Source organism: Pezoporus flaviventris, unplaced genomic scaffold, assembly GCF_033815535.1.
Source record: "Pezoporus flaviventris isolate CSIRO_AGI_PZ_B2104156 unplaced genomic scaffold, CSIRO_AGI_Pfla_v1 ptg000015l, whole genome shotgun sequence".
Lineage (NCBI taxonomy): Eukaryota > Metazoa > Chordata > Aves > Psittaciformes > Psittacidae > Pezoporus > Pezoporus flaviventris.
Genome location: NW_026892563.1, coordinates 1,024,771 through 1,047,690, shown reverse-complemented (window position 1 = coordinate 1,047,690; position 22,920 = coordinate 1,024,771). Strand labels below are relative to the sequence as shown.

At 43.6% G+C, this 22,920-nt stretch overlaps 1 protein-coding gene across 1 annotated transcript; it reads left to right on the top strand.

Annotated features, from left to right (window-relative positions):
- Window positions 1-6,463: 6,463 nt before the first annotated feature.
- Window positions 6,464-14,414, top strand: RBBP7 (RB binding protein 7, chromatin remodeling factor). Its single transcript, XM_061453190.1, has 12 exons — window positions 6,464-6,565; window positions 6,811-6,955; window positions 8,829-8,971; window positions 9,090-9,263; window positions 9,535-9,650; window positions 10,248-10,408; window positions 10,814-10,940; window positions 11,030-11,107; window positions 11,704-11,780; window positions 12,225-12,282; window positions 13,031-13,141; window positions 13,901-14,414. Exons 1-12 carry the CDS (start codon window positions 6,550-6,552, stop codon window positions 13,967-13,969), a joined length of 1,275 nt encoding a protein of 424 aa, XP_061309174.1. The 5' UTR covers window positions 6,464-6,549; the 3' UTR covers window positions 13,970-14,414.
- The last annotated feature ends 8,506 nt before the right edge of the window (window positions 14,415-22,920 follow it).

Genomic DNA, 22,920 nt, shown 5'->3' with positions numbered 1-22,920 from the left:
AGAAACCTCTTTGAAGAATATTTTAAATGCATGTCAAATAAAGTCTCAGTGGTGTCCCATAATACTGGGAGTCCCTGTACTCATATTTAGCTCAGTTGTTTCCTACTGAAGTCCTAGTTATGTATCACATTTATACCAGTAACTAAGTAGAAATTTTACAGCTTTCGTCCCATGCCAGCAAAGGAAAGCATGTGAAGGAAGTTTTCACATTCTTTTTCAGTTTCCTCATCTGCAGAAGACAGACAAGTGGCAGAGAGAAGCTACTATACTACCTGGCTGCTCAGAGAACTGAACACTCCAGATTAGCAATAAAAAGCTAATACTCTTGATTTGCATGATCATCTCACAATTGGTGCAAACTAATCTGCAACCAGATGAATGGAGCCATCCCTGCCCTTGCCATTTGCCATGTGCTCCCCATCATGCCAGGTTTAAGACCAGGAAGACATGCAGTGAGTATGTTCAACTTGATCACCTGGCTGAAAACCTTCTCTGCTAAAAAAATATAAATCAGCTAGGCTGGGAATCTGATTCAGCTTCGCACTGGCCACAGGAATGTCAGCACTGACACAAGGGCAGGGGGAGTAGAGTGGCTAGCAAGAGGGAGGAGCAGGTCTTCTGCTGTTAGTAGCATTATGACTTAGACTCGCTTACGCTGTTCATAAAAACGTACTCTGAAATGCATTGCAAAATGGCATTAACAGCATGAGGAACTCTAAACTGGCCCACAGGGAATGTAAGACAGACTACTAATTGCAGAACAAGTACAGTTCTGACCTGACAGACCAGTGCTGCTATCTTTCTTTTCTCCCATTTCTGAACACACGGCTTTGCAGCCTCAGCTGCAGACACCACCATGAGTAGCTAGCATATACAGCAGCTGGGTACTCCGAAGACACTTGGGTACCACCAGTTTTAGAACTGACTGCAGAAACGTAAGCAGGCACCAGCCTGGTCTCAGCAGATCTTCTATCTGCCTTTTCCTTCTTCCCTTACATGATGTTCCTGACACACGGTGAATCCGTGGTTAATTTGGCCCTAGCCTTTGCCTCCCAAAGGAAAAAGCTGTACACCCATCTGACATAACGCCTGTCCGTTACTATATACTCTGTGCAATAGTGTAGTTCTCAGTATTCACAACACTTGGAAAGAAGCATATAAAATTCAAGATCTCTAGAGCTTCCAAAGACAGCTCCAGAGAGTGTTCTGCCATGATGGCAGAGTAAATCAAACAAAACGAACAAAAATCTTCATTACCACAGAAAATGATCAGTGAGCTAAAACAGCCTGGCAGAGTTCCTGTCTCTGTGGATTCACCTCTGAGATCTCCAGAACCTTGAAGCTAATGCTGTTATTGTTTCAAGTCTCAAAAGAGTAAGAGTGAAGAACAAAGAAAGAAACCATATGGTGACCTCAGCGAAGTCTCTGAAAGAGAAGGCCTGGCAGCTCAGGTGGGGAGAGATTAGAAGGCAAGAGCAGAGATCACTTTCCTTCACTGAATACTTGTAGAGGCTTTAAAGCCCTGGAGGGAAAGATGAAGAGGAAATGGATTATCTCCCTTTCACCTTCTTTGGCACAGAACGTTTAGACTTCCTTGTGCTTCACAGTGCTTCAGCACATCGAGAGCAGTAGTTTGCCTCAACTCCTTTCCACATAACTGAAAACAGCAGCTTCTGGATTACAGACTCCTCTGATTCCTGTGACCCAGACACAGGAGTGGAACTACCCCATTCCCGCTCCCCAAGATTCTGCTCTGAGATCACAAGGAGGGAGGCCAGGGCAGCAAGCAATGAGGAACTCCACTGAGCCAAATGCTGGAAGTTTCAGAAGTCAGATGTCTTCTTCCATTTTATTGAAAATCCCCCTGCTGGCAATCATGTAAGCATTCATACTTTTAGAAAACAGATTGTTTGTTGTGCAAACTTGCATGTCTGTTACTTCTATCAAAAAGCCAAAGGATTTTAAGTGAAGCAAAACATTCCCTGCCATTTCTTTTAATATCCCTACAGGTCTGCAAACTCCACATGTGGGCAATAATCTGTCCAGGCCAGCAGGCTACAGAACTATAGCAGGCTATATAATGAAAGCACATCTGACATCCTCTTGGAAATGTATAGCATGCAAACTCGCACATATTGCAGCACTATTTCATAAGATGGCCTGTTAAAAACTACTCACATATTCCCCTGCCCCTCAATAATTCCACCAGTTCCACTAATCTGTACAAAATTAATAAAAGTGTACCAAGCCAGTTACATAAATGTTCATATCAATATCTCAAACAATTTGTCTGCCTTCTATATGGAATTATTGAAAATAAGCATAGAAAATGCTAAGCAAATGCTGCATAGCACAGGAACAGCTCAGCCAGCCTAAGTGTTGAGGGAATGCTGCTGTGTCCATGGCAAGCAACAAAAAAGTGTTTAGCAGGGTTGGGTTTATTAGTCTGGGCTTAGTGTAGCACTAACATTATTCTGGGAGAGGAAGGGAGGGGCTTTGTTATATCAAAACAGGCTTTGTTTGTACGTTCCAACATGAACATATTCTACATCAAATATAAACCACTGTCTATTCCTGAATACTGAAGGAAGGCACAAGGCTGCTATAAGATTACTTCTCATTTGCAGCACAAATCTGCAGTACAATCAGTACCATCTACAGTGGTTAACTGAAAGCATCACAGTGCTGGTTATCCAAAACAAGTGGATCATTAGTTCCCACTACAGCACCCAAATAGCAGAAACAATGCTATCTCTAAGGTGCAAGAGGAGTATTTGTCTACACTGCTGGATATAACTCGAGTGAGTCATGCCTTCTCCTAAGCACTGACTATAAATGTACTTTATTCCTTGCAAAGTATCATGGCTATGCAGCATACATATGTTGAACATCAGGATAAAACACAGCCAAGCCGATTTAGAAGTGAACTGTCAGAGACATGCTGTCATTAGACAAATCCCAAACTGCATGTCACAGAGAACAAGAAAGTCCAAGGTGATGCGACACTGCTACAGCTCAAGGTTTTCCATGACAGCAGGGTATTGGTTAGGTGTGATTTATACTGGGGAGATAATAATTGCTAGGTAAATACAAACAAAAATTGGATGAGCAGTGGGGAAAATAAACATGGACACATTTCAAGAAATTGTGAATGGATGCTTGCATCAATTAAACCGACGTGTGCTTTTCTTACCTGCCTGTTTGATGAAAAGGATTTATTCCAAACAAGCTGCTGAAACTATGGAATGACAGCAAATATATTAGAGAATAATAAATGCTGAGGCTGCTACTTTACTTTTCCAATAGGTAGTTCTGAGGTTTGTGCAAACTTAATTTTATTTAAACAGTTTTCTGACTGAAATGGTCATTCCCAGTAATACCTACACCTACTTGCTGAGCTGTGCTATGAACATCCATCAGCTCTGCATAACGTATGAGACAGAAGCATTGGCAAGCCAGCTAATTCTTTGCAGGGTAATAAATCAGCATACATGTCTTCAAGCTGAAAATTAATAAGTGCATATAATTCTTCATAAGTATATCTGGCGCTTTGAAGCACAATGCAGCACATACAATTGAGGATGCAGGAGACAGATTTTTTTTTACTGAAACGAAAATGCAGTATTTCATGCTTAGGTTTGAAAGAAGTATAGCTTAATAAAATAAAGCTTACAATTCAAGTCACTCTTTTACTTCAAAACTAATTTATTGCACATTTTACACATCCTGCAAGTGATGAACAATGGCCTTGGATAATTACTTTCCTTACAAAGTGTGGGAATCAAAGGATATGTTTTAGATGTGTGGTCACAGATATGACCGTGCTGATGAATTGCAAATAACCAGCCTGAGAGCTGATGATGTGCCTTCTTTGATAGCTGTACTGTTTATAAATTCTCTTTTCCAGGATGAGTAAAGCACTTAATAACAGGATTTTTGGTGCATGCATTTAAATTAAAAGAAAGTGTGGCTGTGTGCAAGTATAGTTGTTAACAAGGAGAAGAGAACTGTGGTCACTTACCAGCTATTTTGACATCTATTTGTGACAGGTTTTGTCCACTGCAGCTAGTACTAGTCCTGGCAGCCTGTGAAGACTCTAACTCAATTTGCAGATGCTACAGAGTGCAATAATTCATGGAGCAAAATCCCTCTCTTCACTTGTAATTCAGCCAAGCCCTACCTGACATCATTGGAGGATAATTTTGTGTATTGTTTTCCAAAACTAATTCACTCTCCCCCCATCGTTTTCCAGGTTAAGCTGTGGCAGCAGATACTGCTGTTCACAGCAAAAGCTACAAAAAATATCCCACCCAAACACTCACACAGACTTCATCTTTCAAGGGGCCATGTAATCACCCTTCAGTGAGAGCTACCTGAAGGTCACTTAAAGCCAGGAAGCCTGACAGAGATTTTCCGTTATCCAGTATCTGAGGTTTAAGTAACGCATGCTCTGTAACACTGCACAGACTCTGAAAGGTTCAGTCTTCACCCTCCAACATTTTAGGAAGGCTTCAGCACTTCGTAGAAGTAGACACATACTTGGCAGCAAATACCAAAACAACTAGCATGCATTGCCAAAGGCAAGCTGGTAACACATCTGGTATGATCAAGGCTCTGTGTCTGTGTTAACACACTCACTCCTGCACTCTTGTGTCGCAGATGATTTTGCAGCTTCTGATTAATTTAAGAGGATTCTCATTTTGAATAAGCCATGCATAGCTTTAATTCCCATTTGTGCAGGTTTAAGGAGAAGATTCATATATAGTTATTTAACTTCACCAAAAATATTTTTTCAACAGTCTGGCCAAAAGAGCAACGATTCATTAGGAAAGGCTTCCTGTTTGAGGAGCTGGGTGCTGACCTCAGCTTTCTTCCCTGATTCTCATGCTACAGCCTTTGGCTGCCATTACCAGCCTCTCACTCTCCAGCCTCTCCTCAACATAAACATTTGCCATAACTGGATTCTTTGTCTGCAAAACTGGAGTCCAGACCATAGAAGGCTCAGCCCATGAAGAGTGTCCTCACAGAGGGAAATGAAAAACACTGGCTCTTATCAGCTGCGTTTCACTCTCTCCTGCCACTATCTCTAGCTGAGCATGGTGAGCTTCACTACAGAGCTAATTTCTTCCCCTTCTGAGACTTGAGGCACGTGTGCTTTAGTGATACGAGATTCCTCTCGCTGAGTTTAATACTGAAGCAGGAATTCATCTTAAGACTGTAAGTCACAACATGATAGGAAAACCAACGCAATTCAGAGCCAAAAAGTTCCTTTGTATCTTTAAGGGGATTTGAGAATCTAACCTGATTCCTGCCTCTGTTCCCATTACAGGCTGTTACCTGTAGCAAGCACTGTTTATTTAAGCTGAACACAAAGCAGTTACATTAAATGGTCTTTCGGTAGTGATAGCTGAACAAGAGAACAGAAATGCTGGGCTGGCATGGTGGTAAAGCTGTATTTTGATTTGTATGTGACTGCTTAAATGAAGCTGTCACCACAGTAGTCAGACAATACCACCGACACTATTAGACAAAAAACAGAATGTAGAAGGCTGATTTTATATGGCTTTATGAGATATTATGTGGATTCCGCATCTCTGGAAGTGTTCAAGGCCAGGCTGGAAGAGGCTTTGAGCAACCTGGTCTAGTGGAAGGTGTCCCTGCTCATGGCAGGGGGGTTGGAACTGGATCATCTTTAAGGTCCCTTAAACCCAAACCGTTCTGTGATTCTATGACTGAGGGTTCAATAATGCAATGCAATGTCTTCCATGCCCTGACTGCAACTAACAGTTCAAACATTAATTTCCTCTAGAAAATTAAGCAACATTGTTCTCTTCAGCACATTGCAGAGAAACAGCAACTGGTCACCTGTGTCCTCTATAGCCTTTTTACCTTCAGATTTCCCGTTGAAAAGCGGGACTAATCTAAGTAGTATCGTTCAGGGTTTATTAGCTCACACTACAGGAACCTCAGCCGCGCTGCTTTACCTACAGCGCCCCCTCGCGGTAGCAGCGCGGCCAGGCCCCCATGCCTCTAATGAGCCCGCAACCCCGCACCCTTGCGGCCGCCCACCGCCACCGCCTCCGCCTCCTCCTCCTCCTCGCACCCTTCTCTCCGCTCCGCCCCGTAAACCCGGGGCCGCCGCTCAGCGTCAGGGCCCCCGGGTCGGAGCCCAAGCGCCCTCGGGGAGGGGCGGGGAGGGGAAGGGGGTGGTTGGGGGGGGAGGGCGCAACACTGCCAAACCACCACCCCCTCCCCTCCCCACCCTCCGCCGGCGCCTCCGGGCTGAGAGCTCCGGCTCACCCCCACCCGTTAGGACAGCCCCACCCCGCGCGCACGCTCACTGCCCTCCGCGCGCTCCATTGGCTGTCGCGGTGGGCGGTGGTGCTGCGGGAAGCGCAGACGGCGCATGCGCGGTGGCGTGAGGCGCGGGTTGGAAGCTGGGTGTCCCGCGCGTGGCGGGGCTCCCGCCGGCGGGGTCTGCCTTCCTCCGCCTCTTATTCCCCCTTCAACGCCGTTAGCCGCCGCTTCCCGCCCTGCGTCACACCCAAAATGGCGAGCAAGGAAGGTAGGAGACCCCCGCTCCCTGCGGAGACCCTCCTCGTGCTTCCTCTCCAAGGAGCTTCCGACCGGATGGTAGTGAGGGAGGGCCGTTGCTCCCGGTGGCCTCCCCTTCGGGACCCAGTCTCCTACCCCTTCCCCGCCCTGGTGTAGCCGCGGCCCGTGTCGGCAGGCTCTTCTCGCCCTCTCCGCGCCGCGGTTCAGCGGCGGAAGGCGCCGAGCGCCTGGTTCATTTCTCTTTCCCACCCGCAGCGCTGGAGGACACGGTGGAGGAGCGCGTTATTAGTGAGGAGTACAAGATCTGGAAGAAGAACACCCCCTTCTTGTACGATCTGGTGATGACACATGCACTGGAGTGGCCCAGCCTCACCGTGCAGTGGTTACCTGATGTGACCAGGTGAGAGAAAGGGGAGAGAGGCCTGGAAGGCACAGGGCTTAGCTGCTGATTTGCTCACTTTGCAAAGCAGGAGGAGCTGAGGCTCTGTGCAATAGCTTGTTCCACTGCTCTTTCTGTCTCTCTTAACCATGGTAATTTAAGGATAAAGACCACACAAGATGAGAATAATTTGTGTTAGACACCTCCTTGTGAGCTTATAACTATTTTGCTCGTTTGGGTATGCAGAAGCTATGAAGGAAAAAGTTACAAGCTGATACTTTACCAAAGCTTAGCATAGCAGAAGATGTTGTGAGGTGTGAGGAGAGAAATCTCAATTTATTGGTATGAGACATAACACCTTCCTGTAGTTACAGCTGATCAGAGAAATTTGTGTATTAAATCGGCTTTTTCTTGAAGCCTGGTTTTCCTCATGTGCACTATAGATTACTGATTTGTAAAAACTATAGTATGTGCCCTTTTTTGTTTAAGTCTGGACTTTTTTAAGAGGATACTGTTCTAAGACTGGTGCTTCACATCCTGGTTCTGTCCCTGGCTTGCTGATGACTTCACATATTTTAATTTTCCCATTCTTCCACCTCTCCCAAAAAATTATGGTCTCACTGGTTAATTTCTTAAAGAATAGTGAAGGTGGGGATAGATTCTGTTCATATGACAGCTATTTTGATTATTGCAGTAACCACTCAGTGCTCCATTGAGGTAGCGGACAAAGACCAGATCCCTCATGTTGTTGTAAACTGGATACAGCTAGGTTTTAAAGTACCTTGTTCGTAAAGTTTGTGCAATAATCAGAGGATGGTTTCTTTCCTCTTTAAAAATTCCATCGTACAAGTGTGAGGTTGTACTTGGTGGTTAGATGATCCCTTCAGAATGTTTGGGGAAGATGTTGAGAGATGCGAGCTAACTAGTTGTGGCATGGAGAAAATGAACTGGGGATTTGAGGGTGTGGAGCCCTTATGAGGAACACTTCTGCTTGCCTCATATTTTGCAGATTGACTTAATATTCAGTTTAAAACCTGGTATTTCCAATAATATCTCCAGTGTCAAAATATATATGCCATTAAAGGCAAGGACTGTCTCTTTGTATGGCACCTGACATGATGGGACATCTGTTCCTGATGCAAGTAAGTGTGTGTGCATTGTGTGTTTTGTTTCATTTCATATTTTTCTTTCCCCCTCAACATGTACGATGATGCATTGGAAGTGGTGTAGTAATACCTGTGGTAATACAGTGGTATATGATTGCCTAAGTGATTCCTGTTTGTTTGGATTCAGACATGTAATGAGTTTGCTGCTTTCAAGAATGCAGAAACTGCTTGGTTTTGACTGTTCACACTTTTTCCTTTCAGAGATAAATGGCGCTGTGCATCCAGTCTTTCGCGTATTACTAATTGTTGCAGTTAACCACCAGAAGAGAAATTTCTAATTAGCTAGGATTTGTACAGTTTAAAAATGAGCTTCTGAAATAAAATAACAACTGTTAAAAGCTTCTAAGAGAAGTAACTAAAATAGGTTGCCAATTGTCCTCAGTATTTGTTTTATAGAAAGTAGTATTGATTGTTTTCTAAATACTGTGTGACTGCCTTGGGAATTAAAGACAGAAGTAGTTATTAATGTCACCTTTAACTACATACAAATTGTTAATTGTCCCTTTTACTGACTCACTCTAGCCTTGCTGGTTGTATCTTTGGCTTGCTTAAGTCAGGGTCAAGTTCAATTTGTTGCACAAGTCTCTTGCAGCAAAAGAAAGGATCTCTTACCTGAGTCTCTGTTTCCTAGCTCTCTGAAGAAGTTTTGACCCTGAGTGATATTAAAGCCAGCAAACTTCTGGAACTGAGCATGTAATTTTATTCCATGCATTTATTATCCTAAACAGGCCAGAAGGAAAGGATTATGCTCTACATTGGCTGGTTTTGGGAACACACACATCTGATGAACAGAACCACCTGGTTGTTGCAAGAGTCCAGATTCCCAATGATGATCAGTTTGATACTGCGCAGTATGACAGTGAGAAAGGAGGTGGGCATGCATGAGTTACCAGATGATGTTTCTTGGAGTAGGGAGGATGGCACAAAATGCTGTTTTACCTGTTTAAAATGGCTGGTGTGATAAACTGACCTTCTTCTGACAAATTTAGAGTTTGGAGGCTTTGGATCTGTGACTGGCAAAATTGAAACAGAGATTAAAATTAACCATGAAGGTGAAGTGAACCGTGCTCGTTACATGCCACAGAATCCCTGCATCATTGCTACAAAAACACCATCTGCTGATGTGTTGGTATTTGACTACACTAAACATCCTTCAAAATCAGGTGGGTCACACTTCTTGAAGTTAGGCAAAATGCCTCTTGTCATTAAGAGGTAAACTTGTATTTAACTGTCATTAGGAGAAGAGGTGATGGGCTCTGTAACCCAAATGAGAGGGACCATATTTTTGAAGACTTTAACTGCCTGGTTATGCTCAATGTCATAAGAGAATCTTGATACAAGCAGCAACAGAAACAAAGTTCTTGAATGATAATAATGCTTTTGGGGATTGATGTGCAAGGTGAAGCTAAATGGAAAGTATTTTCTGTCTTTCAGACCCAAGTGGAGAGTGTAATCCTGACCTTAGATTAAGAGGGCACCAGAAGGAAGGCTATGGCTTATCCTGGAACTCAAATTTGAGTGGACATCTTCTCAGCGCATCAGATGATCATGTAAAAAACACATCTTTTATTCTGGTTTAAAACAAACAAACACAACAACCAACCCCTCTTAATTTATGCTGTAATAGATAATTGGAGAAAAACTGGGTTAGTGTAGCTGTATATTGTTATGGTAGGAAGTTCTCACATATTGTAATAATATTTATAAAGGCTGTTAGTTGACTTTAGGCTGTAATCAACAACCAGTTTTTGTAATGTTCTTAATGAGATAAGAACAGAATGTTTTTATGGTTGTCTGCTGGAAGAAATTGTTGTGTAGCAACCCTTTAAACTGGCTTGGGTCTTAGACTATAAGTTAGTAAGATTGTCAAAGATAATTGAACTAATAGCTTATAGATATCTTTGGGCTTTAAAAGTGTGAATTGCTTTTGTGACCTTATAAATAATCCTTGTGCCTTGAATTCACGCAAAACTGATTAAGAACTTGGCTCGCTTCTCACTTTTGGCATATTGAGTGTTCCTTTTCAAAGACAAGAAACTGTTTCAGGAGTGTCATCTCTGTTTATATGGAGCATGTGATTATTCGTTTTTTTTGAAAGATAATACAGTCACAGTCATGTAACAATAGAATATGCCTCTTATTTACAGACTGTGTGTTTATGGGATATAAGTGCTGGACCAAAAGAAGGCAAAATTGTTGATGCAAAAGCGATCTTTACTGGGCACTCTGCAGTGGTTGAGGATGTGGCATGGCATTTGCTTCATGAATCTCTGTTTGGATCTGTGGCAGATGATCAGAAGCTCATGATGTAAGTTGGGGTTAAGCAGTTTTTGGATGGTGTCTGCTGTCAGGCAATCCAGAGCTTTTGGGGGGAAAAAATCTGAATTCTGGAATGACCTCATTTAACTCTTCAGTGCAGTAATGCTGCAGTCACTGAAATCTGCATGTCATTTAATGTGTTTGCACCATTTGAAAATAAAATGTGATTAATACGTATGTCAGCTTCCTGGTACCGACTGCTCATGTATAACAGATACAAAATACTGACAGGTTATGGAATAAAAACTGCAGCTTTAGACTAAGGCTGAGTAATAGCACAGTCTCTTAAACTAATGTGTAGTGAAAAAGAACCTCCTGCGAAAACTTAATATTTTTTCACTCTTGCTCTCTCCTCCCTGCCCCATGCCCTTACCCAAATCCTTCATTGCAACAGTTGGGACACAAGATCTAATACCACGTCCAAGCCAAGTCATTCTGTAGATGCTCATACAGCCGAGGTCAACTGTCTGTCCTTCAATCCTTACAGCGAGTTCATTCTAGCAACTGGTTCTGCTGACAAGGTTTTTACTTGTGTATACTTTAAATTCATGAGTATTCTAGATGATAGCTCTATAGTCATTATAGTAAAATTTCTTGTTACCTTTCTCAGACAGTGGCTCTGTGGGATCTTCGAAACTTAAAATTGAAACTCCATTCTTTCGAGTCTCATAAAGATGAAATTTTTCAGGTGGGTAAACTTTTCTCACAAGCTGTAAACAAAAATACAAGAGTACTGACATGAACAAGATCAAGTAGATTTTCATATGGTGACCAAACACAATAAATAAGTCTGCTAAATATTAAATAGTAAATTTTGGTTCAACAAGTACAGACACTACCACACAGTTTCTTACAGCCTTTTCTCACTTGACTCTGAAGCAAGTAGTCAACAACTGATTGCTAAAAAGATACTAGGGGTTTGCAGGTGCTGTCAGTACAGGTAGAAGATTTTTCTAAAATGTCTTTCTGTAGAGAGGACTTGGTTTAAATTTAGTATTGTGAACTCTGCCTATTCAGTAGGTGCAAGTAACAGTGAATTTTAGACAATCAAACTTCATAATAGAGTATATCTCTAACAGTGAAGTAAGGCTGGCTATTCAACTTGAGAAATCTTTGAGACTTTAAAGCACTCTGTTGGCACTACAGGATATTTTTTTGTGCTGTAAGGAAATGATTAATTCAGTATAGTTACTAAAAACTGGTGGCCAGTTACCTGGTGATGGTCATTCAGGATATGCTTTAGGAATCAGTAACTGGTCCAGTCAACATTTTTTCTTTCAACAGGTTCACTGGTCTCCTCATAATGAAACAATTCTTGCATCAAGTGGTACTGATCGTCGGCTTAATGTATGGGATCTAAGGTGAAGAGCAGTTCCTTTCTTTCAGTATATATAAACACATGGTAAAAAGGCTGCAGACATGCTTTATTTGGTAGGCTTGATTTGTACTGTTCTCTAGCCTGCCTTGCTTGCTTATCTCATACCTGGTCTTGCAGGTATACAGTTGAAGCAGCACAGTACTTAAATTGTTACTTCTCTGTGAGGTTTTCTTGTTGATGAGTTGTTTTCTATTGTCTTTGGTGAAAAGTGATTTCTGCCTCCCTGTGCTTCACAAGTTAGATTCTCTTTCAGTGTTGGTAGTGCCAAACAGCTGATGACTTATACCTGAGGCTTACAGTTACTTGACAGTGAGAAAAAACAATAGCAAAAGCAAATACTGGAGAAACAGGCTAGGAAGTGTCGAGTTAAATTGATGTAGGATGCAATTTTATTTATTAATAAAAAGTATAAACTATTTTCTTACAGTAAAATTGGTGAAGAGCAGTCTGCAGAGGATGCAGAAGATGGGCCTCCTGAGCTGCTGGTATGCTGCTCTTCAGGTTGCAGTCTGCTGACATGCTGTGTGGTAGTAGGATGCGTTATGACTGTGCTACTAAATCTGCAGCGGTTCATAAATCTTTCCACCTTCCTGGTTTTCAGTCCATTACTCTAACTTGCAGTAGTCTTCCTCTGTTCCATTTGGACTGGATTTTTATTTTTTTTCAAAGCTGTCTTGGACATGATTTGCACATACTCATTGCTGAACATATTTACAGTTTGGCCATGTGCTTGTTTGTACTCTAACTAAATGTCTGTAAAGCCAAGGCCTCCAATTGTTTATTTTGAAATAGACCTGTTAGGTCCCCCATAGCTAACCTTACTGATGTAGAGTGCAAAGACTTATGTTTTGGTTTGCTTCCTTAGGAAACAAATAATTAAAAATGCTTACAGTTCAGTTTTCCTATTTCCTCCATAACTGTGTAAGTGCTCATGTAATTAGATAAGGTAATGGAAATATGGCTGGATTTCATAGCCCAACCTTATGTGAAGTGGCACTGTTCTGAGGATGTTAGCCAGTTGTTGCTATAATATGAACTGTTGTCTTAACCACGCTTGCAGCAATTGTATCGGCATCCCACACCTTTGTCTGTGTTGTGAATCTCTAGTAGCAGGTTTTTGTTCTTTGTATAGTCATTAGCATGACATTTGGCTTCTGAATCCTGGGGTTTAACAGATTTCTCTCTGAAGAAGCATGTGATGTGGTTTACGTGGTTTCTTTTTTTTTTTTACAGTTTATTCATGGAGGACACACTGCCAAAATTTCGGACTTCAGTTGGAATCCTAATGAGCCTTGGGTGATCTGTTCTGTATCGGAAGACAACATAATGCAGATATGGCAAATGGTGAGTGTCGCAGCAGCTTGTTCTTCTTAGGGCAGCCTGTGCCTTCAGTGACTGAAAGTAGCCCGTCCCCTGTACTTCCTACACTGTTTGATTGGAAAGTAAGAGTTTCAAAAGAAAACAGACTAAGCCAACCTGAATAAATACAGCTGCTGCTAATTCTTGACTCCCAGGTCCTAGGTACTAGTTTAAAATAAATGTGGCAGTTGCAAACTTATATCCAATACTAGCCAAGACCTGTTCTTACCCCAGCTTCCCACATGCTCACTGTGAAGCAAGATGCCATTTACCGCTCCAGTTAGTTCATATTACTTTACATTACAGGAGTTTGATCAGTTATCTTACAAATGTGGAATAAAGTCATTTGGGAATAATCTAAGTTAGGAAAAAAAAAGTAACAGACTTCAGCGTACATCACAGGTCAGGTTTCCAGTTTTTAGACCTGTTCTTTAACTTGTTTTGTGTGTTCAGACTGAGGTTGATACATGTCCGAGTAAAACGTCTGTAGTAAGGCTAATGTAGTTAAATGGCGAATGCTTCTGCTGTAGAAATAAAATGGTACCTGAAGACAGCTGCTGAAGTCTGGCCACTGTGTACACATCTTTAATTTGTCTGCCCCTAAGAAAAGGCAGGGAGAAGGTCTCTTTAAGGCAGGAGTGATGCCTATGCTGCCTTGCTATTACCATTTTTTTTTCTGTATAAAGTGTAGAAGACTGCTTAAAACCCATTGTGTTTACCACTTTTAATATCTTGTGTCTTTAGGCAGAAAACATTTACAATGATGAAGAGCCAGATATAGCAGCAGCCGAACTGGAGGGTCAAGGAACATGATTTTTCTTCCTTAAGGAAATACTGGTTGTTACATAGTAATGTAATTTGACTACTGTATACATGGGGGAGGGGGGGAGAAAAACAAACCAAAATCAACCCAAGCACGGGGCAAAAGCATTGCATCTGATCGGGAATATTCTTTATTGGGCACAAAAACTTTGTATAGCCAAGTTGCCATGGGATACCCTTGGTTATTTGGGCACTTGGAGCAATTGTATACTGTACAGCAATTAGCTTTTAGGGAAAATAAGGATGACTTAATACCTAGGTCTGTATATTTTTAAAGAAACTTGTGGGTTCTTGTAAATAAAACAGTCAAATCCTCACTTGTCCCACACGCAAAGTGCAATGAAGAAATAGTTTTTATTAAATATGTAGAAAGAACTTTTCACTTTTACACAACACTTTTGGATTGGCTTTGCATAAATAAAATTTATTAAATGAAGTGTTTGGTGTGTTTAATGTCCATTGACACATGGTGAATGCCATCCCACCTGAATATAATTGAATTTCTGCATGGGTATAGAGATCTGTAGGTTTTTGTAACTTAGCCCACACTTAAGGGTCTGGGGAGATGAGAGTTGTCTTGATGTGAACATCTTGGAAACTTGAATCCTTTACAAACAGAATGGGCATAGAAGGAGGTTTGGGGAATGCATGGAGAATGACCTATGAGAGACCTGTAAGCCTCAGCTCTTGAGCAGAGTCAAGTAACTGTGGTGAGTTGGGGTTTGGGTGGTGGTGGAAGTGCTGTCCTCTAACATTTTGTTGTCTTAGGTGCTGAGATGGTGAGGTCCTCTCTGTGGACTCAGTTGGGTCCTGCCCGTGTTCACTTAGAGCCTACCTGTAGCTTTGTTTTGGTTAAAATGATGTGAGGCTATCGGGCAGGTGTCTAAAATACATTAATACCTGAACAAACACAAGACAAATATACAGTTTGTTTCTAAAGCTGGGGCTGACTGAAAAGCTGGAGAATTTGGATCATGTAGAATTAAATATCTTTGTGTTTATTCGTTACAAGTTATGGATCACCTTGGCAGCTGTCAGACAGACAAGTCTTAAGTCAGTGTCTAACGAGTTTAAATTAAAGCTTTTAGTAACTTAAGGCAGCCCTTGATTAAATTAATTGTTGGCTTTCCTGATCTTTCTGTTCAAGCTGAAGGAAATGGAAGACATTGACTGTCACTGAAAATGTGATTTTTTGATGTTGAAAATGTTAAAATCCAAGTAAAAGGGAAGTAACAAGTCTCTAGGCTGCTGAGCTCAAGCTGCTTGTACTGGGTTGGGCTGGGATAGGGTCTGCTTCATGGTGCTGTGTTTTGGGTTTATGCCTAGAATGGTGCTGGTAACGCACCTGTGTTGTGGCAAGGGCTGTGCAGCGCTTGGACACCACAGGGCAGTGAAGATACAGTGCATGACAGCTGATCTGAGCTGAGGGGATGCTCCTTACCCTGAATCCCGCTTGGCAGCGGAACTGGGGCAGAGGAGGAAGGGAGCATGTCATGCTGAATGCTGCTTGGAAGCTGGCAGGGCACTGGCCTGCTTCTGGCAGGGGCCAGTGGTAGTTATGACAAGGGCACAAATTTGTTTTCCGGAGAGAACTGGGTATAGGTGCTATGTACTGGTACTGCAGTATTGGAATGTTCAGTGGAAGTTAGCCCTTTCTGGGCAGAGGTAGTGGTTGTGAGCTGGAACTTGGCTATAAACATCCTGAGGAACAAAATCGGTTCAGGATTTTGTTCCTCAGGGAGGAGCTTGCCTTTATGTCACAAAAAGAACCAGTCTCCGGGACGCACTGTCCTTTGGTTATCTACAGCAGATGGTCCCTAGGCCAGTGCTGTGAGGGGTTGGTGATGAACTGGTAGAGCAAAGGTGTTGGGAACTTCCCATCTTAGCTATGGGTCATTCAGCTGAGAGAGTCAACATCTGTTGACAAAGTCTTGCAATGTATGAGCATCCCAGCAGTTTTCTTCACCTCACAGGAAGGGCTCCACAGTGACTTCTAAGGGGAACTTGCACTGCTCTGGATGATAATTTAATTTGCAAGTGACAGCAAATGATGTGTTAAACATACTGAGCTCAGAGATGGGTTTTGATCAGGTCCTTTTGACATGCATTCTGACATATACAGCTCTTGGAAAAGTAGGAAATTAAAAGGTTGGTGGCTTGATTACTACTGGAAAAACAGAAGTGTTTCCCACAGAGTGCAGTGGTGGCTGTTCCAGGCCCAGAGTGACTGTGGGCTCTACACAACTCCCACTGCTGGTTCTCTTCAGGGCTGGCTTCAAGGAGATCTGCAGCTGCTTTGCACCTGCACGTACAGTGCGGTTCCTCCCTGCAGTTGGTGATTTCAGCTTTGTGTGTCTGTTACAATTGGGGTTGTCTGCTTACATCTTCTTACTGCCTTGCCTCACTAATTAACTGGGAGTGGGAAAAATGGGTGAGCAACTAACTGCAGCTCTTTGCTCTCCTTCAGCTACATGTTTTTGTCTTCCTGCCTGCTGTTACAGGGACCCACCCCCTATGCTGTAGGCCCTGGGTCATCATGCATAGACATGTCTCCTTCCACACCTTTTCCCAGAATGGCTCCTCTAAATGTGATGCAGGTAGGTGCGAAAGCATCCAAATGTTCCCATGGAAGGCTGAGATGCTGTTGGAGTTCAGCAGGCAGGCGGCAGCTAGAGAGGATGTACTGGACAGTACGAAAGATCAGTGCTGCTGAAGGACAGCTCAGCTGCTGCCTGGTTAACCATGGTCTAGCTAACCACTGGTCTAGCCAGTGTTCATGGGTGTAAAAACACTACAGCGCTGTGTCTGGGAAGTGGAGATGAATACATCTGCTAAGTGTGGTTCTGTTTTGACTAACAGAGGTATACAGGAGGCTTTGGGTCTCCTGCTGAGTAGCCCGAGACAGCCCCTGCAGCTGCTGTGCCAGCACCTCCTGTTGTGGCTGTCCCACTTGCCAGAAACGTCTGTCCCACTGGCTCCAGGAACATCTCAATGTCCCCTTGGGAAGCTGGATGCTGGTGGCTCGGTGTTCGAGGCCCACATGATGTCCCTGTAATTTTCACATCAGGCTCTCTGAATTCATTCTTGTCAGAAAAGGGGTCTCTTGTACAAGGCAGAACACGGCTGAAGCACAGCTGGGTCTGGCAAAACCTGGGCAGGTTGCTGCTTGTTCACTCACAAAAGCCTAAAGGCATTCTGTTTTCTTCATTACCTTGTTTTGCATCCTGGTTAACTGGACAAAAACAAATAAGATAGATACTGCAAAAGTATAGTGGCATACTGTCCAGAGCAATTTTATTGCTGATAGAATGCTATTGTACGGGTGCTTTTTTACAGGTGTACACACCTTTTAAAATAAGATGTGGTTGTCAGTGTTCCTGGCTTCCTACACTGAACTGCCAGGAGCTATGAGCCGGAGCTTTCTGCCTTGTCACTGTTGGTGGATAGCTTCAGTGTACCACCAAGCCCTGCCACTTCCCTGTAGAGCATGGAGGCATCAGCTAGCCAGGGATCACGGCTGTGCTCAGTATCCATGCTTGTACAGCTGAAAGGTGGCAGGGATAATATATTATGGAGCAAAATGAGAGCATAATTTCCTTATCTTTAATGTAGTTCAAAGTACTGCAGTAAATGCAACCTCTATACTGCTTTCTTCTCCCTGAGTCTGAATTCTCTTTCACAATTGTCCTGGGTTCAGTTTTAACAGTTATTTTTCTTCTTCCTATTAGCCGGTGCAGTGCTGTGTTTTGGCTGTAGTCTGAGAAAAAAGCTGTTAACACACTGATGTTTTTAGTTGTTGCAAAGTAATGTTTACCTTGATCAAGGACTTTTCAGTCTCATGCTCTGCCAGTGAGGAGGGGCACAAGAAGCTGGGAGGAAGCAGAGACAGGACACCTGACCCAAACTAACCAACGGGGTATTCCGTACCACATCACATCGTGTCCAGTATATAAACTGGAGGGAGTTATGTGGGAAGCCCAGATCACTGCTTTTGTTGGGCTGGGTATTAGTTGGTGGATGGTGAGCAAGTGTACTGTGCATCACTGCTGTTTATTGTGGTTTTTTCCTGTTCCCTTTTTTAGCTTTATATTCTCTTTCCTTGTTATTTCCCTTCTCATTATTATTACTGGTGGTAGCAGCAGTGGTTTGTGTTATACCTTAGTTACTGGACTGTTCTTATCTCAACCTGTGGGGTTTACATTCTTTCGATTCTCTTCCCCATTCTGCCAAAAGCAGGGAAGGGGGTGTGGAGAGAAGAGGGGAGCAAGCAGCTGCATGGTTCTTCCGAGTTACTGGCTGGGCTTAAACCACAACAACAACAACGTGTGTGCACATACATAGAGTCCTTCACTTGTGGCAACCTTGCACAAGCCTGGTTTTGATACCTCTGGGACAGCTGGTCCTACAGCCAGGTTTCAGGGCCAGTATGTAAGAATCAGCCTACATCTTGTTGACTTCAACCAAACATTTTGTTACTGAGTGAGAATGTGCTGCTGGGACCATTGGGACTTTAAATTTGCAAGTCATTTTCTTTAAATACATTTTGTTATTTCCCAAGCAGAATACTTGTGAAACATTGATAAGTTGTTGTATTTAAGCCTATTTGTCTGAGTGCCTTAAGATTTTTGGTTTTATAGACAGATAGGAACAGCCTCATGCTCACAGGCCCTTGTTCTCATGGTGGACTTCAACCACCCTGATATCTGTTGGAGCAACGGTAACAGTCCGGCACAAGCAATCCAGGAGGTTCCTCGGTTGTGTGGAAGACAACTTCCTTCTGCAAGTAATAGAGGAGCCGACAAGGAGAGGTGCCGTGCTTGACCTCGTGCTCACCAACAGGGAAGGGCTCGTTGGAAATGTGACGCTCCAGGGCACCCTTGGATGCAGCGATCATGAGATGCTCGAATTTGAGATCTTCAGGACAGTGAGAAGAGCGTGCAGCAAGCTCACTGCCCTGGAATTCAAAAGAGCAGACTTTGGCCTCTTCAGGAACCTGCTCAGTAAGGCTCCGTGGGATATAGCCCTAGAGGGCAGGGGGACCCAAGACTCTTGCTTGATATTCAAGGAACACCTGCTGCAAGCTCAGGAGTGTTGCATCCCAACTAGAAGGAAGTGCAGCAGGAGGGCCAGGAGACCTCCTTGGATGGATAAGGAGCTGCTGAGGAAACTTAGAGGGAAAAAGGAGGCTTATAAAAGGTGGAAGCAAGGACAGGTGGCCTGGGAAGAATACAGGGATGTTGTCTGGGAAGCTAGGGACCAGGTTAGGAAAGCTAAAGCCCAGTTAGAATTAAACTTGGCTAGGGATGTGAAAGAGAACAGGTAGGGATTCTATATTTACACTGCAAATAAAAGACAGACTAGGGACAACGTGGGACTTCTCTGGAAGCTATCAGGAGAACTGGCTACCCTGTATTTGGAGAAGGCTGAGGTTCTGAATGACTTCTTTGCCTTGGTCTTCACTGGAAAAGGCTCTGACCACACCACCCAAGTCTTGGAAGGCAGACGCAGAGACTGTGAGACTGAAGACCTTGGGCCCACTGTAGGAAAGGATCTGGTTTGAGACCATCTTAAGAACCTGAATGTGCACAAGTCCGTGGGACCTGATGAAATCCATCTGTGGGTCCTGAAGGAGCTGGTGAATGAAGTTGCTAAGCCACTGGCCATCATATTTGAAAAATCATGGCAGTCAGGTGAAGTTCCCAATGACTGGAAAAAGGGAAATATAACCCCCATTTTCAAGAAGGGGAAAATGGATGACCCAGGGAATTACAGACCAGTCAGTCTCACCTCTGTGCCTGGCAAAATCTTGGAGCAGATTCTCCTGGAAGGCATGCTAAGGCACATGAAAAACAACAAGGTGCTTGGTGACAGCCAGCATGGCTTCACTAAGGGGAAATCCTGCCTGACCAATTTGGTGGCCTTCTATGATGGGGCTACAGAACTGATGGACAGGGGCAGAGCAGCTGACGTCATCTACCTGGACTTGTGCAAAGCGTTCGACACTGTCCCACACGACATCCTTGTCTCTAAATTGGAGAGACATCAATTTGATGGATGGACCACTTGGTGGATAAAGAACTGGCTGGATGGCCGCACACAAAGAGTTGTCATCAATGGCTCAATGTCCAGCTGGAGACCAGTAACGAGTGGTGTCCTTCAGGGATCGGGGTTGGGACCGGTCTTGTTCAACATCTTTGTTGCTGACATGGACAGTGGGATTGAGTGCGCCCTCAGCAAGTTTGCCAATGACACCAAGCTGTGTGGTTCGGTTGATATCCTGGAGGGAAGGAATGCCATCCAGAGGGACCTGGACACACTTGTGAGGTGGGCTGATGCCAACCTCATGGAGTTTAACCATGCCAAGTGCAAGGTCTTACACCTGGGTTGGAGCAATCCCAGGCACAGCTACAGGTTGGGCAGAGAAGAGATTCAGAGCAGCCCTGCAGAGAAGGACCGCTGTTGGGTGTTGGTCTATGAGGAATTTAACATGAGCTGGCTTCAGTGTGCACTCACAGCCCAGAAAGCCAACCGTATCCTGGGCTGCATCAAAAGGAGTGTGACCAGCAGGTTGAAGGAGGTGATCCTGCCCCTCTACTCTGCTCTTGTGAGACCTCACCTGGAGTATTGTGGGCAGTTCTGGTGTCCTCAACATAAAAAGGACATGGAACTGTTGGAACAAGTCCAGAGGAGGGCCACAAGGATGATCAGGGGACTGGAGCACCTCTCCAGGCTGAGGAAGTTGGGGCTGTTCAGCCTGGAGAAGAGAAGGCTGCGTGGAGACCTCATAGCAGCCTTCCAGTACCTGAAGGGGGCCTATAGTGATGCTGGGGAGGGACTCTTGATTAGGGACTGTAGTGACAGGACAAGGAGTAATGGGTTAAAACTTAAACAGGGGAAGTTTAGATTGGATGTAAAAAGGAAGTTCTTTACTGTGAGGGTGGTGAGGCACTGGAATGGGTTGCCCAGGGAGGTTGTGAATGCTCCATCCCTGGTGGTGTTCAAGGCCAGGTTGGACAGAGCCTTGGGTGAGATGGTTTAGTGTGAGGTGTCCCTGCCCATGGCAGGGGGTTGCAACAAGGTGATCTTAAGGTCCTTTCCAACCCTAACTATTCTATGATTCTATGAATATTGGGTGACCTCCATAGGAAGTAGATACCACTTATATACTGCTGCTAGTAGTAAATACAGTGGAATTTTATGTAAAAATAATCTGGACAACGGCTACAGCAAATTATTTCTTTATTGCATTAAACAGCAATAACTTTGGGTGTACTTACTCAGTACCTATGGAGCATACTTAATTCATTCAGTTATTCCTGCATGCTGGTACGTGCTGGGGAGAGGAAAAACCAGCAGGATTTTCACCTACACGACTCTCTTTTAAAGGGAGCTGTATGCAGAGTTTTGAGACCTACCTCTTCTGTATTACCTGATTCCAGAAGTGCAGGCATAACAAGCACTAGGGAAGGTAATTTAAAGTGAAAAATTGACAATTTAGGGTGACTTCCTCATTTGCGCTCAACACATATGTATCTGATGCAATTTTTAAGTGTAAAGGGTATCCTCTCTCTCTGTTTTCAACCTGCATCAAGGAACTCTAAATTCTTTCATCTTTGTAATGAAATATAATATGAATGACAGTGGAATTACAAAGTACATTTTAAACCTGTTTTATTTCAACAAAACCTGTGTTTTTTGAAGTTGAATGATAAAATCTTCAGCTATGCTATCTCTTCAGACCACTTGAGCATTTTAGAAGAGGGGTGGGTAGCTGGAGAGCAGCATGCTGCCAGCGCTGCAGTGTACTTTGCTGGTTTGTCACTATAAAGACAAGGCACATTACTGGTGTGCATGACAATTTCTTTTTCCCACTATTTTCTTCTCTAAGAACCTTTGAGTGTAAACTTGAAAACTAGAAATGTCTCTGTGAGGAGCTGCAAGACGGTTAAGTTACTTACTGATACGGAAATATTTTAGAAGACTGATACCTGTACAACAACAAAGCTGAGAGAGTAACATTCCTTCATTTCTTCTCATAGAATCACGGACTGGTTTCCAGTTCCAATCCCCCTGCCACAAGCAGGGACACCTTCCACTAGAGCAGGTTGTTCCAAGCCCCGTCCAACCTGGCCTTGAACACTGCCAGGGATGGGGCAGCCACAGCTTCTCTGGGCAATCTGTGCCAGTGTCTCATTACCCTCATAGCGAAAAACTTCTTATGTCTAATCAAAATCTCCCCTCTTTCAGTTTAAAGCCATGCCCTCTTGTCCTATCACTACACGCCCCTGTGAAAAGTCCCTCTCCAGGCTGAACAAGACCAACTCTCTCAGCCTGTCTCCACAGGAGAGGTGCTCCAGCCCTCCGGTCATCTTTGTGGCCTCCTCCGGCCTCACTCCAATTGTTTTCAGTTTCAAGCAATTTCAGGGTTTTTCCTTTATTGTGAGCGAAGAACTGCATTTCCTTTTTATTGCAGCACACAAGACTCTTAACAGTGTCAACTGTTCGATCCCACAGAATTTTTGATACACAGCCATGTGGTTATGCCCTTACTCATAGTATACTTTGTTATTGCTGGTGTGCATACTGTACCTTTTCACTTCAGCACTGAAAGAACAGAACAAAGTGCACTTTGTTGGCTGTGTAAACTCTCTACAGAGAACCAAGTGCTTTGACCTTTTGCTTTTCAGCCACTAAAAAGTCCATTGTGGTAGGTTCTTCTTCATTCTCTCAACATCACCTTATGTCCTGTGAATGTCAAACCCAGAGCTTCCCCCAGTCCAGGCACGGCCCAATATGGGTAACAAGTGCTGACCTGATGCTTGGGAGCTGTGTATCTACTCTTCCCCTTTACTAAAAGGCAAAGATTCTCTGCTTCAAAATTCAAGCCTGCATAAAAGACATATGCCAGATAAAAGGCTTAAGGAGAAGTCAGAAACCTCCTG

Excerpts from the sequence above, each read along its gene's own strand:
- RBBP7 (XM_061453190.1), top strand. Across the intron at positions 6,956-8,828 it reads TGGTTACCTGATGTGACCAG|GCCAGAAGGAAAGGATTATG; the intron begins GTGAGAGAAAGG and ends TATCCTAAACAG. Across the intron at positions 10,409-10,813 it reads GATGATCAGAAGCTCATGAT|TTGGGACACAAGATCTAATA; the intron begins GTAAGTTGGGGT and ends TCATTGCAACAG.